A 15,513-nucleotide genomic window follows, 5' to 3' on the forward strand; every position below is an offset into this window, starting at 1 on the left:
AAATATTTCGTGCTAGTGAACCGTGCTGTAGTGAATATTTTATTTGAAGATTTAAAAATGTCTTGTTTTATTTGCTCTAAATCCGTTCGGAATTCAGGTGAGCTGATTTCATGTGTCGACTGTGAAGCGAATTTTCATATAGGATGTGTGAAAATGACCAAGGACGATGCGGACTACATAAAGAGAAACAAACAAATTTGGAGATGTAGCAGCTGTTCCTCTACACGTCGCAAAAGTATGGTGAGTGAATCGACAACAGGAAACAAGGACGTGACTCTCCAAGAAAAATCAGACGTCGATGAAGGAGAATATTAAGAAAATGGAGTTGGAGCTTGGGAAATCAATTGAATCATGTCATCAGGCGATTAACGACATAAATAAGAAGTTTGATGAACAAAACAAGCAAATTAGCACATGCCTCATCAACATCGATAAGCTTTCAACAGAAGTAGCTAGCCTCAGGAAAGAAAATGCAGAACTGAAGGAACGCGTCGAGGATATGGAACAATACTCAAGATCGAACATGCTGGAAATAAATGGTATACCCAAAAAACAGGATGAAGATGTAACAGAAATCATTTGTAGAATGAGCGAAGCATTAGGACACAAAATAAAAGCAGATGCAATCGACATTTGTCACAGACTTAAACAACGAAATGAAAACCTACCTCCACCAATCGTTGTCAAGTTCGTTCGTAGAACAGACAAACAAGTAATATTGAATAAAAGGAAAGTTACGAGGCAGTTTTCTACAAAGCAGATGGGAGAAACAACGGACCATCCAGTCTATGTGAATGAAAGTCTAGCACCTACGCGAAGAAGGATTTTCACCATGGCGAGAGAGATCTTCAAAAGAGGCGACATCAAATACCTATGGATCAAGGAAGGGAAGATTCTAGCTAGGAAAGAAGACGGAACACCAGTTATTGAACTCAAGAACAGTGAACAAGTGAAAAAGTTGAGCGTGATAAGTGCATCTAAGCAGCCAGGTAACCAAGAAAATAACAGTGTCAGTACCGTAAATAAAAATGTCATCAGAGATAAGTAGCAGAGAAACACTAATTATTCATCAAAATATACGCAGTCTGCGAAGTAATTTCGATTTATTCTTAGTGCAAATGAGGAAATTAGAAAACAACCCGCTAATAATAGTCTTGACAGAAATATGGATACTAGAGAATGAAATAGACTTATATCATATAGAGGGCTATTCCGTACATGGTAATTTCAATCATAACTACAGAGCAGGAGGAACTTTGGTTTATATAAGCAGTGAGATAACGTTCAAAACAAAGACAATAGTTTTTATTTCAGCGGACTGTGTACATATCTTGTTCATATAATAATTTGAATTTCAGTTGTTGGCTGCTTACAGGTTGCAATCAAACTCACCCAAAATATTTCTTAACGAATTAACCTTGTACTTAGAAGAAATATTTAATATTAACGAAAACAATGAGGTCCCTTTCTTTTTCACGGGAGATATAAATATAGATCTTTTTCAGAACACCAGAATTATTGACGATTACAAATATTTAATGAATAGTTTTGGATTTGAATCACTCAATACTGATTACACTCATAGGTCCCGATTTTCCAACTCTTTAATAGATCATCTTTACTTAAAATCCGGCAAAAATAGAACAAAACTGAATAAAATTAATCTAATTCCAGAAATACTACATTTAGATATAACTGATCACAGTACAATCATACTTAAAGTTGAAGGATTGAAGAGATCCAACGAAGAAGCAGATACAAATTATAAAAAAATATGCCTAATCAATTACCGGAAGTTGAATAATATTTTATCATCGATTGATTGGGATAGAGAAATACCAGCAGTATCAGTTGATGAGGGATGGGAAAATTTCATTGACATTTTAAAAAGCGCTATCAAAGATTCACAAGAAAATCTTCTTTTAGAAAATAACTTGACACAGAAATATAGGTCGCCATGGATAAATAGTTATCTGATCAAGCAAATAAACTTAAGAAATGAGTTATACAAGAATGTTATCAAACAACCTAATAATGACGACTTAAAACAAATATACAATACATTCAAAAATAACTTACGTAATGAACTGAGAGAAAGAAAACAATATATTATTCAAAACTGTTTAGAGAAAGCCAGGGAAACATTAGAAAGACGTGGAAAACAATTGACGCGTTAATAGGATGAAAAAAAATAAAGAACCACTAAAACTGATTGTTGATGAGCAGGGAAATAGCATACATGATAGTAATAAAATTTCTAATTCGTTTAATTCTTATTTTCTAAATGTTGTGAATAAAATGAATGATGAATTAGAACAAACCACATTGCAAACCAGGGAAGAGTCTGCTAGAATATCAAAAATAAGGTTTCCATACAATCTCCAACAAATTCAATTTTTCTCCACCCTACAAATCCGGAGGAAGTAGCAAGTACAATAAGAAAATTGAAAAATAAATCTTCGCCAGGTGTAGATGGGATAAGCACAAGCATGATTAAAAAAACTTACATGAATTATTTGAACAAATTAACCGATCTAATTAACCTAAGTATTGCCAAAGGAAAATTCCCAAGCATGTTCAAACACAGCGTAGTTATACCTATTCCTAAAAAGCCAAATTGTAAAAACATAGATCAGTTCCGCCCAATTTCACTTTTACCGGTTTTTCCAAGATTTTAGAAAAAATATTCAAGATTAGACTTGAAAACTTTTATAAAAATAATAACTTTTTTAGTGATAACCAATATGGTTTCCGTGAAGGAAGAAGTACAGAAGCGGCAATTAAAAATCTCATTTCAAAAATAAATGACAGTTTTAGTGTTAATAATAAGTGTGCAGCTCTGTTTCTTGATATATCTAAAGCATATGATGCAATTGATAAAAACATGCTTCTAAAAAAACTTGATTTATCAGGAGTAAGAGGAATTGCCAATGATTGGTTAAGATGTACCTATCTAATAGGAGTCAAAGGGTCAGAATTAACGATACGTTGAGTGAACCCGGGGACATTACCATAGGTATTCCTCAAGGATCAGTGTTATCAAGTACTTTATTCCTGGTCTTTATTAACGATTTGACGGATGGTGACTTACAGGGAAAGATTACATCTTTTGCAGACGATACAGTTATATTTTATTCGGCCAAAACAAATCAAGAACTTAAAAATAAATTAGAAATGGATCTTAAGCACCTTAGGTGGTGGTTTTGCGAAAATAAATTAACTATCAACACAGACAAATCTAATATAATACAATTTAATCTTCAAAACACGGATCAGGAGTTAACTAGTATTTACTTCCATAAATTAGATTGTGCGCAACAGGTGAATAATATATTGTGTAACTGTGAAACTATAAAACAAGCACGTACAGTTAAATATCTGGGCCTCATATTGGATAGTAGGCTCACTTGGTCAGATCATGTACAGAAGATAAAAAATGAGTTATTTGTATACATAAGGAAGTTCTATTACCTCAGACAGTTATGTCCAAAAGAAGTATTGTTACAATTATACCATGCAATTATTGGTTCTAGAATAAATTATGGAATAATATGCTATGGGAGTGCATACAATGTTCATATTAAACCTGTGATTACTGGTCAGAAACATATATAAAAATAATTTGTAATAAACCTAAACAATATAGTTCAATGATGCTCTTCAGAGAACTGTCAATATTATCAGTGAGACATTCTTTTCTATTCAAAGCATTGCTGGATTTAGCTGAAAATACTTTGACCAGTTCAATAGATCATTGTAAGAAGATAAGAAAGGTGCCGAACAGACTTCGTCCCCTGAAGCCCTGGATATCTGAAGGCATTATAAGATCAATTATCACGCGAGATAAAATGCATTCTAGGATAAGAAGAGATCCAAATAACAATGATTTAAAGAATGAGTATAAGGCATATCGTAACGGTTTGAATAAGATCATAAACCATGCGAAGGAAGTCTATTATAAAGTAAGGATTGAAAATTGTAATAAAAACAGCATGAAGTTGTGGAAGTGCATAAATGAAGTTATAGGTGAAAACCGTAAGGAGGAGAAAAGTGCTAAACTTGATGCTCACTCACTTAACAAGTGTGGGTAAACACTTAGCAGATGTGGGTAAACTTCAGGCTCAAACTATAAATACCCACAATGATTGTGAAGCTGTTCCTAACCAGAATGAAAATGTAATCCGTATATAAATTCCACTATTTTATGAGGCCGACCTGATCCCTTGAAGTTGAGGCTACTATTAAAACAATTGTAGTCCTGGAATCGATGGTCTAAGTAATATTGCACTAAGGAAAATAGCACATTTCATATCAAAGTCTCTCTCATTCATATTCAATAGATGTTTTGAGGAGGGATATTTCCCAAAGCAGCCAAAATAAAACCTCTTTTCAAACAAGGTGACCCTACTGATCCCTGTAGCTATAGACCAATTAGGGGCGATTGCTGAGATCGAGTCTGGCTAACCCCGGCGCAACGTTGGTCTAGCGCAACTATGGTCTCGTCTAAAAAATCGGTTTTCTGAGATCGGGTTCAACCGCCGGTCATCTCTTGGTCGAGAACTTTGATCCGCAGGTTTTGCCAGACCGACGCTGGAGTTTAGCCAGACCGAGGCGCAACTGGAGGAATCCACAGGGAATTTTTGTCGCAATGTTGGCAGCAGCCGTCTCGAATGCTACTAGACTACCACGCTGTCTGCATTCATTCCCTTCGACACCCTGCTGCCACCCTCAGTTATTTATTCCAATATCCTGATTAATTTTGTTTTATAATTAATGTAGTGTATTAGTGTTGGTGTAGGTAGTTATAGGCAGTAGAAATGCCAGAGTCAAAAAAAAGAATAAACTTCACCAAAATCTAACTGACATTTATCAAGTCTCTAGTTGTCAGCCGACCCATCATCGAAAAAAATTACATGATCAAAAAACTGAGAACTTGAGAAAAATAGCGTGGGAAGAGATTCTAATAGAGTTCAATGATGCGGTACTAAATTGTAAAAGGAGCGTTGAACAGTTGAAAGGAGCATGGAAAAGAATCAATAATGACTACAAATCCCAAAAATCGGAGGAAAGGAGGAGTAGATTCCACACCGGAGGGGGGCCCAAAAATCTGGAATTATATTTATCATGTACTGAATGGTTTGTTTAGAACCTTCAATATAAAAGAGTCTAATTGAATAATTCAATTGTTGAAATATCACCTGAAATCTTCGATAATAATATTCATTCATTCAATGATAAATCACAAAGATCATAGTATTATGATCAACCTTGGCTGTGCCTGCACTATTTTGATGAGATTTCCAAGTTCTCAAATTTTGACAAGTAACCAAACCAAGGCTATGCATTTTCTCAACACTATAAAAGCATTTGAATGTCTGGAATAAATGAATTTAAGTTCGTGAAATCAATTGAGATAACTAAAAGGGAAAACAAATAAATCATTGTATTCTCATTATTTACGGTACTTTGAATTCTCATTGCTAAACAAACCAGTATTTGCTCTACTGATATAATTAATTAATTTTATAATCAATTGATATGATAGTTGATCAATTAATATGATTATGATGAAATTAATTTGCTTCACTGATATAATAATATTTGAATATGAAAGTATTATTGAATACTACATCAGCTTGTGTTGTAATAATCATTGATTGGGAGGGAATGTCAGAAACCCTTATCAGAATCCCGCCCATATCACGTTCTTCAATGTTGTATACAATGACGAGTTTTTCAAAACTCGTGAGTCGTGCGTACTCCCTTTCCACCTAGCGACAATATTTTGTGATCCCCAGATCAGCTCCAGCCGCTGCCAATACGTTAATTGAAAACCTCCCTTTTCTACTCCGGTACTCTTCTTTGTCAGCAGTTGTGGGACAGACAATGGGGAAGAGAGTGCCATCGACACAACTGAGAGCATTAGGGAACCCATATTTTACAAAAAATTAGTTCTTGTTTTTATAGCGTATTCTCCAGTAGGGAATTTGATGTAATCATTTCTCATTGCTAGACAAATAGCTAACGCGACACTATGTACAATGCGACATGAAGCCGCAGTACTCACATTTAATAAATCGCCAGTCTCTCTATGGAAAGTAAAATCCGCAAAAAATCTAAGAGCAATCAGCACTTTTCTCCAAATAGGAATACTGTGATGAGCTCTTCGATGAGGAGCTCCTCCCAACCTTGGGGTTAAAAACTCTATCAGTTCTTTCACAGCATCCTTATTAAACCTGAATCTACTTCTGAACTCATTATCTGTCAAATCGTCAAAAGGATTGAAAATCGGGTAACGTCCTGGCCGCACCCGGGGTTCTTGGTAATTCAAATATTCAAGGTAATCCATTATTAGGTCATCCACTTCATTCACTCGCAAGATCACATCCACCGCAAGGATCACGCAAACGAAGTGTCGCGCATCACCGTCTGGGCCCAACTGAACAGTTCAGTGTAGACCAAAGTTAGTCTGTCTACTAACGTTGAGTGTAGACTATTTCGACATCACTTGATGATGCAAACGCAGCTGCCTCCTTAGCAACAACCAACAACCAACCCTATTATAGAAAACATGTATCTATCATAGCCTAGATTCGAAGAATGTAACCATAGTTCAGTTCAGCTGTGTAGGGTTTACATCAGCCGATATCACGCTTATTATATTTCTTTCTAAATTTTTAATTTATTCTATTTTTATAATATATGTATGGATATATATTATCTAGTAATAATTTCATCGGCTGATGAAACGCAACTGTGGTTATTATATAAGCATTTGAATATCTATTATGCATATACAGAGTGTTTCAGAAGTAGTGTCGAACATTCTAGGGTATTGTTCCTGGATGATAGGAGACTACAAATGACGTATTTGAAGTGTCCAAACTCAGCGGTTATCCTTATAGCTGCCATTTTTTTCACTTAAGAATTTCTATCTCAAGAACGAAATGTTGTATTAATCTGAAATTTGGCATGAAAATTTATGCTATAAGGACTCAACTTTAAAAAATAGAATAGACAGTTTTCGATGTAAATTTTCAAAATGGCGGCAATTTAAAATTTTTGATGGGAAATTTCACGAAAACCGTTCACTTTACAGAAATTTTTCAAGAGTCAAACAAGTTGGCAAATTTTGTCAAGATTTTAATAATACCTTATTTATTGAAATTGGTGGAAGAATAACAGAGAAATAATTATTTTCTTACTGCATGCATGCACAAGACAAACAATATCATTTGAAAAACATTGTAAAATCAGCTGAATGGCCTCATGGAGCCACACAGAGTTTCAAAGCTTCTTCTTAAATACAATTGGAATTAAATATTTGATAATGATGTTTAAATGGTGAAAAGTGGTCATGCAAGCAGAACGAAAATAATTAATTTCTCTGTTATTCTTCCACCAATTCTTCGACCAATCTCAATAAATAAGGTATCCTTGATATCTTGATAAGATTTGCTAATTTTTTTGTCTCTTGTAAATTTTTTGTAAAGTGAACGTTTTTTGTGAAATTTTCCATAAAAATGTTTAATTGGCCGCCATTTTGAAAATTTACATAGAAATTTTTCATTTCATTTTTTTAAAGTTGAGTCTTTATAGCATAAATATTCAGATCAAATGCCAAATTTAAGATCAATACAACACTTAGTTCTTGAGATAAAGATTCGTGAGTGAAAAAACAAAATGGCTGCTATAAGGATAACCGCTAAGTTTTGGATCCTATCATCCAGGAACAATACTCTAAAATTTTCGACACTACTTCTGAAACACTCTGTATATAAATATAAAGATGGTTCGGACCTAAAAGTTATCATTGGTTATAAAACTATCAAATGGAAATTCCGGTACATAACTTTCAACATATGGAATTAGGAATAGTTGTGTCACTTTGATTTGCTACTCAGATATGAAACTGCACTTGAAGTTACCGCTATTAACTAAAATAATAATTATATTATAATTTCCATTATAATAAATAATTTGCATTATTAATTTTCAGGTCGCTTGGAGATGTTTTTAATTTTTATTTTTTTGATGTAAGTACTGTATGTATTAAACAGCAATGAAAAAAAAACATTTCAAATATGACTGACTTTATGGGTAATGAAATTGTTTTCAATTTCATTGATTCCAATATAGAATACAAGTTTCAAAGCTTTGATCACCGCGTCCACTTATTTGGTTGATGATCTTATTACCATTTCAAAACAATTACTACCATGAAATTGTTACTAACATTACTAACATTATTACCAAAACAAATTTTACTTTATTAGTAGGAAGGCTTTTTATGATGTACACAAAGTTCATGAATTGTAAAATGTTAATAGTATTTTATTTTATGACTGAAACTTCCTGTTATTGTATTGATTTATCTGTGACGTTTTTCAACTGCATACATCGATTCTATACTTTTGTTGAGAATAAAGTATTATTAATATCATTATTACCAATGTTTTCCCTACAACTTTGAAGATTCCTGCGGTGATATTTTAATACAGTTGAAAATTCGACAATTCAAGTTTTTTTTTCAGTGAAAGTCGGCGGGAGAGGAATATGATATGGATGCATAAAATTCTTCCATAGATTCTACAGAAATTTGTTGATTATAGTGAGCCCGATAAAAATTTTTTAAAGAGTTCAGAATTAACCTATATAATTGTTTTGCAATAAAATTATGTTAGTAAACAAATTATGTTAGTACAACACTACATGTTGTTACATGATGTTAAATACTCCAACTGATGTATTTTGGAAAGTTTTGGATACCTTTACACGACAACCCATAATTGATCTAGAACCGTAGTTTGTATAAATTATATTAGATTTCTCCTAATAAAAAAATAGTTCCGCCTTTTGTTGGTGGGTATTCCCTTGAGGAAAAGTCCCATCTCAGCCTGGATAAGGCGCTCATCCTCAAATCTCATAAAACACATAGTTCCATTGAAATTTTCGAAAGTTGTAAGGCAATCTTTCAAATGTACACAGCTCGACAGATCAACCACACGATTTGCCCTGCTCTGTAAGGATACATGGAATTGCCTCATAAAAGACAAGTGACTGGTATCCGCTCTGATGGTCGATCGAGCTCTGCAAGCGGCATTAGCTTTCAATATCTAAACATTATATCAGCGACGGTCAATCGGTAATTATGTTGGTAGGAAAACCACTGAAGGCCAGCTACGCTAATTGTAATTCACTAATTGATTCAAGTCATTTGCTCATAGACTAATGCGTTTCATCAGTACAGTTTTCCCGGTGATTCAGAACTCACCTAAAACAGTAGATCATCTTTCATTATCGGCAGCAAGATAGAAAGATCGGCTTACATGTACATGCGGGAGATGCTGGACAAGGATCAGTCATCACAAACTTCAACGTAAAATTTAGTTTGCCCTCAACTGGAATCCAGTCTAACACTTTTGCGAACCATACTGGGGAAGCCTCCTTTGTTCATTGGCTGATTGAGTCTTGAAGCGATGTAGACGAACGGCTCGGCCAGCGTCGATCTGTCAAGTGCGTTCACCTCGAAGTGGCGAATCTTCTCACGGGCCGACCAATGCGATGCTTTGCTCACCGGACTTTCCAGCGGGATGGCAGATTCGTTGGCCGTCACACAGTTACCCAGAATCATCGTAGTCAGCTGCAAAAACGTAAATCATCAATAGAATAATTGATTGATTCAATCAGTATGTAAATAGAGCATCAGCCTGTTTTGCCTTCTCATATGAGTAGAATAATTGTACAAGATTGAATAAATGAAAAAAGAAAACTCAAACACCATCTAGGGGATATGTAGATTCATCAGGTAATAATCTAAAGAACAGAACAATTGAAAAGTGAACACTGAATGTAAGATTATGTAAATTGTGGTAGGAGTAACAGAAAAGTAATTGTTTCAGAACTAGAGCCAAAGAACAGTATCAGAGTACTGCACATGCGCAAATTTAGTATATTTTATTTGAATTGGCTCAAGTTGCAAGGAATACAAGTTCTAGACAAAAATGTTATAATAAATTGAATTCTGTGAGGAGAGTGCACTAACAATGACTTCGTTTGAACATGTACAAAGAATCAAGACAATAGTAATTATAGAAGAGGAGCGACAGATGAAACTCAAAATCTCCTGCCTGAGTTTGAGAATCCAACCTTAAAATAATCAAGTTCTCATTCAATTCCACACATGAATTTCCTGTTCATAAAGAAGCACACACTGTGCTTCTTTCATATCAACAAAACGTTTTTGTCAGGTCACGCCTGTGTTATCACATAAAATTGGCGCTCTCAGCTGAAATATGTACAGTTGCTGTCTGGGTTGATTTACCCTTTCCACAGCATCAAGACGCTATTATGCATAGCAATAACATTAATTTGATCATCTAGGAGATTTTTTATCTAGTTATTTGAATCAACCAGCTAGCATGCCGTGATTTTATATCTAGACTGTAATACACGTTCGGGATAAGAAAATTATGTTTGACGCATCATCACGTCTGAACTACTGGACTGATTAGCTTGAAATTTTGCATATAAATTCTCAATCAACCGAGGATGGTTATAGGCCTATTTTCTATTCTTCGAGATTTCATTACGTCAAGTTTTAAATAGACTCTTGCGGAGCACGGGTTACCTGCTAGTTAGGAATATAGAAGTCAGTCATGCCCAGTTGGTTTCCTTCATCCATCCGCCCCCGCACCAAGCAACTAGATATCATCATAGAGAAAAGATAGAATAAGGAGATATCTCATGGAATAGGTCATTTATGTTCCAAATTTCACCGTTAACTCAAGCCTAGTAGTCCTAGTAGTTCTTTTTCGTAAAACTATGTGCTACTGGTAGTCTCTCATACACTATTGTTCTTACACTCTCATACCAACAACACGGTAATATTCAACATTAGTCGGCTTCAAATTTGGAACATAAAGGAGCACACGATGGGATATTTTTTATGCTATCTTTTCTCTATGAAATCATTTCATTAGTCCACTAATTCAGGTCAAGTGACACATTGACGGCTAAAATAAACATATCAGGTGAGATGGAACTCCCACAAAATACTTCTGACCAATTCATTAATATTATCATTGACCGAGCGAAGTGAGGTCTAAGATTCAAGTCGACGGTTTTGCATTTCTCTTTATGTTTATATTTACGTTCCCCATTTACAGCGAAACGCAGCAATATATTTTCATGAAATTTGACAGGTATGTTCCTTTTTGAATTTCGCGTCGACGTATACATACGGTTTTTTTGAAATTTTGCATTTTAAGGATAATACAAAAGGAAAAGGTGTGTCCTTTGAACGCCAATATTACCGTAAAAATCAGACTTTAGAATTATTCATCATAAATCAGCTGTCTAGTGGGCTATAATACTACCCGTTCAAAAACATCGAACATCTTGAAAATGTATCTTTCCATCAACGCTAGTAGACAGCTGTCTACTAACTTTGTCTTTCCATAAGCTGAGGCCATGATTCTAGTTTGGAGTTATTGATAGAAAACATTCTTTTTTTACATTTTTCTTTTTTAACCTGATGATTAAAATTGCAACAAATATTATTGAAAAGAAATTGATTTCTAGAATCACGAAAAGTGAGAAATGAAGTTTGTAGGAAATCAGCATTATGGTAGTTTATTTTGTTAATTTCAACACACCGATTTTTCGCCAACACGATAACAGAGAATGTTCTCTGATGGGTTGATTGGATTGGCGTATCGACGGCAGCCAGACCTGATAACAGCGCTCACACTCACATTCCGGGACGACACGTCACGGTACGATAGTACAGAAAGCTTTATGTTTATTTAGGATTTTTTCTGGACATTTTAAATTGATAGATGATTAATTAATTTTTGAGAAAACATAACAACAGGTCAATGTAACTTACTGAGCGCGAGGTCTATTGTTCACAGAACTACTAGTTATTTTTACAATAAACATGATCAGCCCAAATAAATAATATAAAAGAAACACCATTTCAACTACATTGTACATCGAGATTCTATGAGTAATAAAAATGAATACCCTGCAATATTATTATTATTATTATTAGCGTATAGCATAAATATAGACGCATACAAATACAGCGGTAGTCAAAAAAATCTGGTCATGAAACCGTTGTCAGGTTAATGAAATATTGAAAATATATTTAATTTTTATGCCATGGTTGTCAATGTAGTGTAGTGAAGCCTTGGTAGGCACGTATATTACAATTTCTGATGATGTGCTTCATCGTCTGTCTAGCCACTCCACAATCACAAACAGGGGAAGGTAAACTGCCCCAATCATTAAGAGAAGCCCCACATTTCCCGTGGCCAGTTCTAACCCTGTTGAGGGCAGTCCACGTCCGTCTTGGCCACATATACACCAACTGAGTAGCCAAACAGATGATGAGGGGGTTTTTCCATCTACTCTTCCTCCCAGCTTGCTCTTATAGAAAAATTTTCATCGTTCAGTTGCTCTGCCATGCGCATGGGAGGATGCCTTGACTTTAACCGATTACCCAAATCCAGAAGATCTCCATGGATTGTAAGTGCCCTGTTAATCTTTATCTTTTCGTATTCATGAACAAGAGCAGAAGATCTACGCAGCCCCGGTGGAGCAATATTGCTGAGAACTGAAAGCCAGTATATTGGGGTGCTTTTAATTGTCCCAGTGATTGAACGCATAGTGTGGTTCAGTTGCGCATTGACTTTATTCACATGGGCACTATTCTAACATACAGCAGCACAATATTCAGCGGTTGGATACACCAAACCCAGAGCAGAATAGCGCAAAATTGTGGCCGAAGCACCCCAAGTAGTTCCACAAAGTTTTTGAATTATGTTGTTTCTTGTTTTCAGTTTCTCGGCAACATTTTGGATATGGTGCTTATAGGATAGAGTGCGGTCAAGCGTAACTCCCAGGTACTTGGGCAAAAAATTATGTTGCAGGTGAGCGTCATCAAATTTTACCTTGAACTTCACACTTGCTTCCTTATTATTCACATGAAAGCAGCAAACCTCAGTTTTCCTCATGTTGGGCTGGAGCCTCCACTTGTGGAAGTAAGCTGAGAGGGAAGACAAGTGTTGAGTCAGGCTGCTTGTGTCTCATGAATCAATGCCTTGCTCTGTTTCAACGTTGGCAACATCGATGTGTGATGCAAAAGGATACTTACAATAAAACTAGTAAAACTTGGATGCTTGCAATAAAGATACACACCTCTTTCTTCTCACGACTCTTCTCGATCTCCTTCTTGAGTGCAACGACACAGTCAAAGCTCTCAGGTCTGCCGGTGTCGTAGACGAGCACATACCCCTCGGCCTGAATGTGGTAGTTGCAGTTGCGCGCTTGCGCCACGCCCTCCAGTCCGGCCGTGTCATAGAACCGCAGCCGCTCTTTGGTGCCTCGCTCTGTTTCAACGTTGGCAACGTAGATGTCTTCTACAGTTGATTGCAATTGCTGCAAACATTAAACATGTTTATTTATTCAATGATACACAAAACACTTTCAAACACACACACACAGTATCAATTTTCAGAAGATTATCAGATTCAAAAAATATGAAAATGAGTTTTGAATTGTGTTCAGAAACGAGGCTCAACTTGAACCGTTCCTCGACTATATATCGGAATATCCATCCATAAAGATTATGGTTATCAAAATTGGTAAAAATTTACAGAATATTGAAAAATTCACAGTAAGGGCATTGGCAAATAACTTTCTATAGCTTGAATGAATTTCTCTAGAATTAAAATTTTGAGGAATCAAATAAGTGATTAAGATAAACGATAATATCTTGGAGAATGGATGTATGCTCAAAATTCCATGAATTTATTTGCTAAAAATCGAAAATGGTTCTCCCCAAGGTTTCAACTTGAGGCGCACAAATTTCAAAAAGGAAACATAACAGAAATTTGTCCATTTTGTTAGCGTGATCATATCCAAATCAAAATACTTAGAAAATGTCACCAGTAAAGTTTCAAAAAACGTAGTACAAAGCATAATATTGAGCTATCATGCCAGCAGCATTAATTTGACTGCGACGCTATAAGTTGATAAAATTAAGATTACAACTTATAACTCATAACATAGTGATGATTCATAAATAGTATTATATCTTTACGATATTTGTGTCAATATCTTCTGCAAGTAGTGTATCACTATTGCTATAGTGAGGTCCACGTTATAATGACAGTGGAGAAAGAAAGGAGACCAACGTTGTCGATCCTCTGTCTTGTCAATGCCTTCTACAGACGGTAGCTTATACAGGTTTATTGATGTAATATTAACTGTTCATTATCGTTTAAAATAATAAATTATATTTTATTAAGCATGAAATTATATTTTTCAATAATTTCATAATTAAGATAAAATATTTTGTTAATTATTAATTCCACATTGTTGAAAGACGATCTGGCAACAGAGTAAAGCAAAAAAGAGATAGAACTATCCGCTTTGTTGAATGGTAGACATGGATAGCAATACCATTGCCAATCAAACACTGCTATTATATCGTGGACCTCACTAGAGTGAAAAATACTTTGAATTGCATCAACTTCTGTTCCCAGATTAGTAAGACCAGTTTCTATTGAGAGTTGGTACTGCTCCAACAGTAATCAAATCCCATAACAATTGTAGCTGAATTAAAAAATATATATTTCAGAGCCAATTAATTTACAAGCAAAACTTCAACAATTTTAGTTTAATGGGATTTTTTGCATGATTCCAATCTATGAAGAAACAAAAAAACGACAAGAAACAATATTACAATTTGCCACAACCTATTCAATGACATTTTGAATGGAGAAGAACTCAAAATATTACAGTACCTCAATTACTGCGGTGGAGTTCTTCTAGGGATACCCAAAATTTGACCGTACTCAAAAACAAATAGGCTATACGATTTTTAATTATTCACAGTCCAAATTTAATATTCATATAAAATTATAATTATGGAGATCACTAATTTTGACTATTTACTAATTTCAATAATGAATACCTGAATGCAATTTTGACTTACTGTGATACTGGTAACATTTCCATAAATTGCTTGCTCCAGGATTGCAGTTTTGCCAACGCCTTTCATACCCATGAAAACAACTTTTGTTGTCTTACCCATGCTTCCCAATTATTCCTGGAAAAATACATTCCTTTAAACAAAGATAAATGTATAGAGCACTTTACACACCACTGCGAATTGCATGACAGCGCCGGCGAATATTTCATTCATTCAAAGAAACTCCCGCTATCGTCGCTGCAAGCAATTCGCAGTGGTGTGCACAAGCTTCTACAAATATTTAAAAATTCTATAGATTCAAAAAAATACTTATATAAAATATCTAAACAAAAGCTATTTTGTGCAAGTCTTATAGTCATTGAACATATTTTTATCCACTACAAAAATTTCTAAACAGCAAAACTAGCGAACTGTTTCCTTCAATGAACATTGCGCCTGTACAATAGTTTAAACCAGATTCTTGACCCATTTGGTGATAATTTAAACAAATTTTGTTTTAAATCTATGCAAGC

General features: G+C 34.9%; 2 protein-coding genes across 3 annotated transcripts in view; one reads left to right on the forward strand and one right to left on the reverse strand.

Annotated features, from left to right (window-relative positions):
- The window catches only part of LOC111061354 (NF-kappa-B inhibitor-interacting Ras-like protein 2), a 42,377-nt gene that overhangs the window by 25,394 nt on the left and 1,470 nt on the right, over window positions 1-15,513 (reverse strand). Inside the window, exons 2-4 of one of the 2 annotated variants that reach the window (XR_005570892.1) lie at window positions 15,005-15,118; window positions 13,204-13,443; window positions 9,275-9,643 (exon numbers count right to left, since the gene is read on the reverse strand). Coding sequence is in view for 1 of the 2 variants with exons in the window: in XM_022349048.2 (XP_022204740.2) it covers window positions 9,398-9,643; window positions 13,204-13,443; window positions 15,005-15,103 (585 nt within the window). In the remaining variant the exon portion in view is untranslated. Of the gene's footprint in view, window positions 1-6,024; window positions 9,644-13,203; window positions 13,444-15,004; window positions 15,119-15,513 lie in introns of those variants that run through there. The other variant, XM_022349048.2, reaches the window with a different exon arrangement.
- On the forward strand, window positions 320-6,457 carry LOC120350280. The gene is made up of 2 exons (XM_039422885.1): window positions 320-1,009; window positions 6,356-6,457. The coding sequence occupies exons 1-2, from the start codon at window positions 320-322 to the stop codon at window positions 6,455-6,457; spliced, it is 792 nt and encodes a 263-aa protein (XP_039278819.1).

Source organism: Nilaparvata lugens, chromosome 3, assembly GCF_014356525.2.
Source record: "Nilaparvata lugens isolate BPH chromosome 3, ASM1435652v1, whole genome shotgun sequence".
NCBI lineage: Eukaryota > Metazoa > Arthropoda > Insecta > Hemiptera > Delphacidae > Nilaparvata > Nilaparvata lugens.

Coding starts and splice junctions, on each gene's coding strand:
- LOC120350280 (XM_039422885.1), top strand. CDS start 320: ATGGAGTTGGAGCTTGGGAAATCAATTGAATCATGTCATCAGGCGATT. Junction 1,010..6,355: donor GTAACCAAGAAAATAACAGT/GTCAGTACCGTA, acceptor ATCCATTATTAG/GTCATCCACTTCATTCACTC.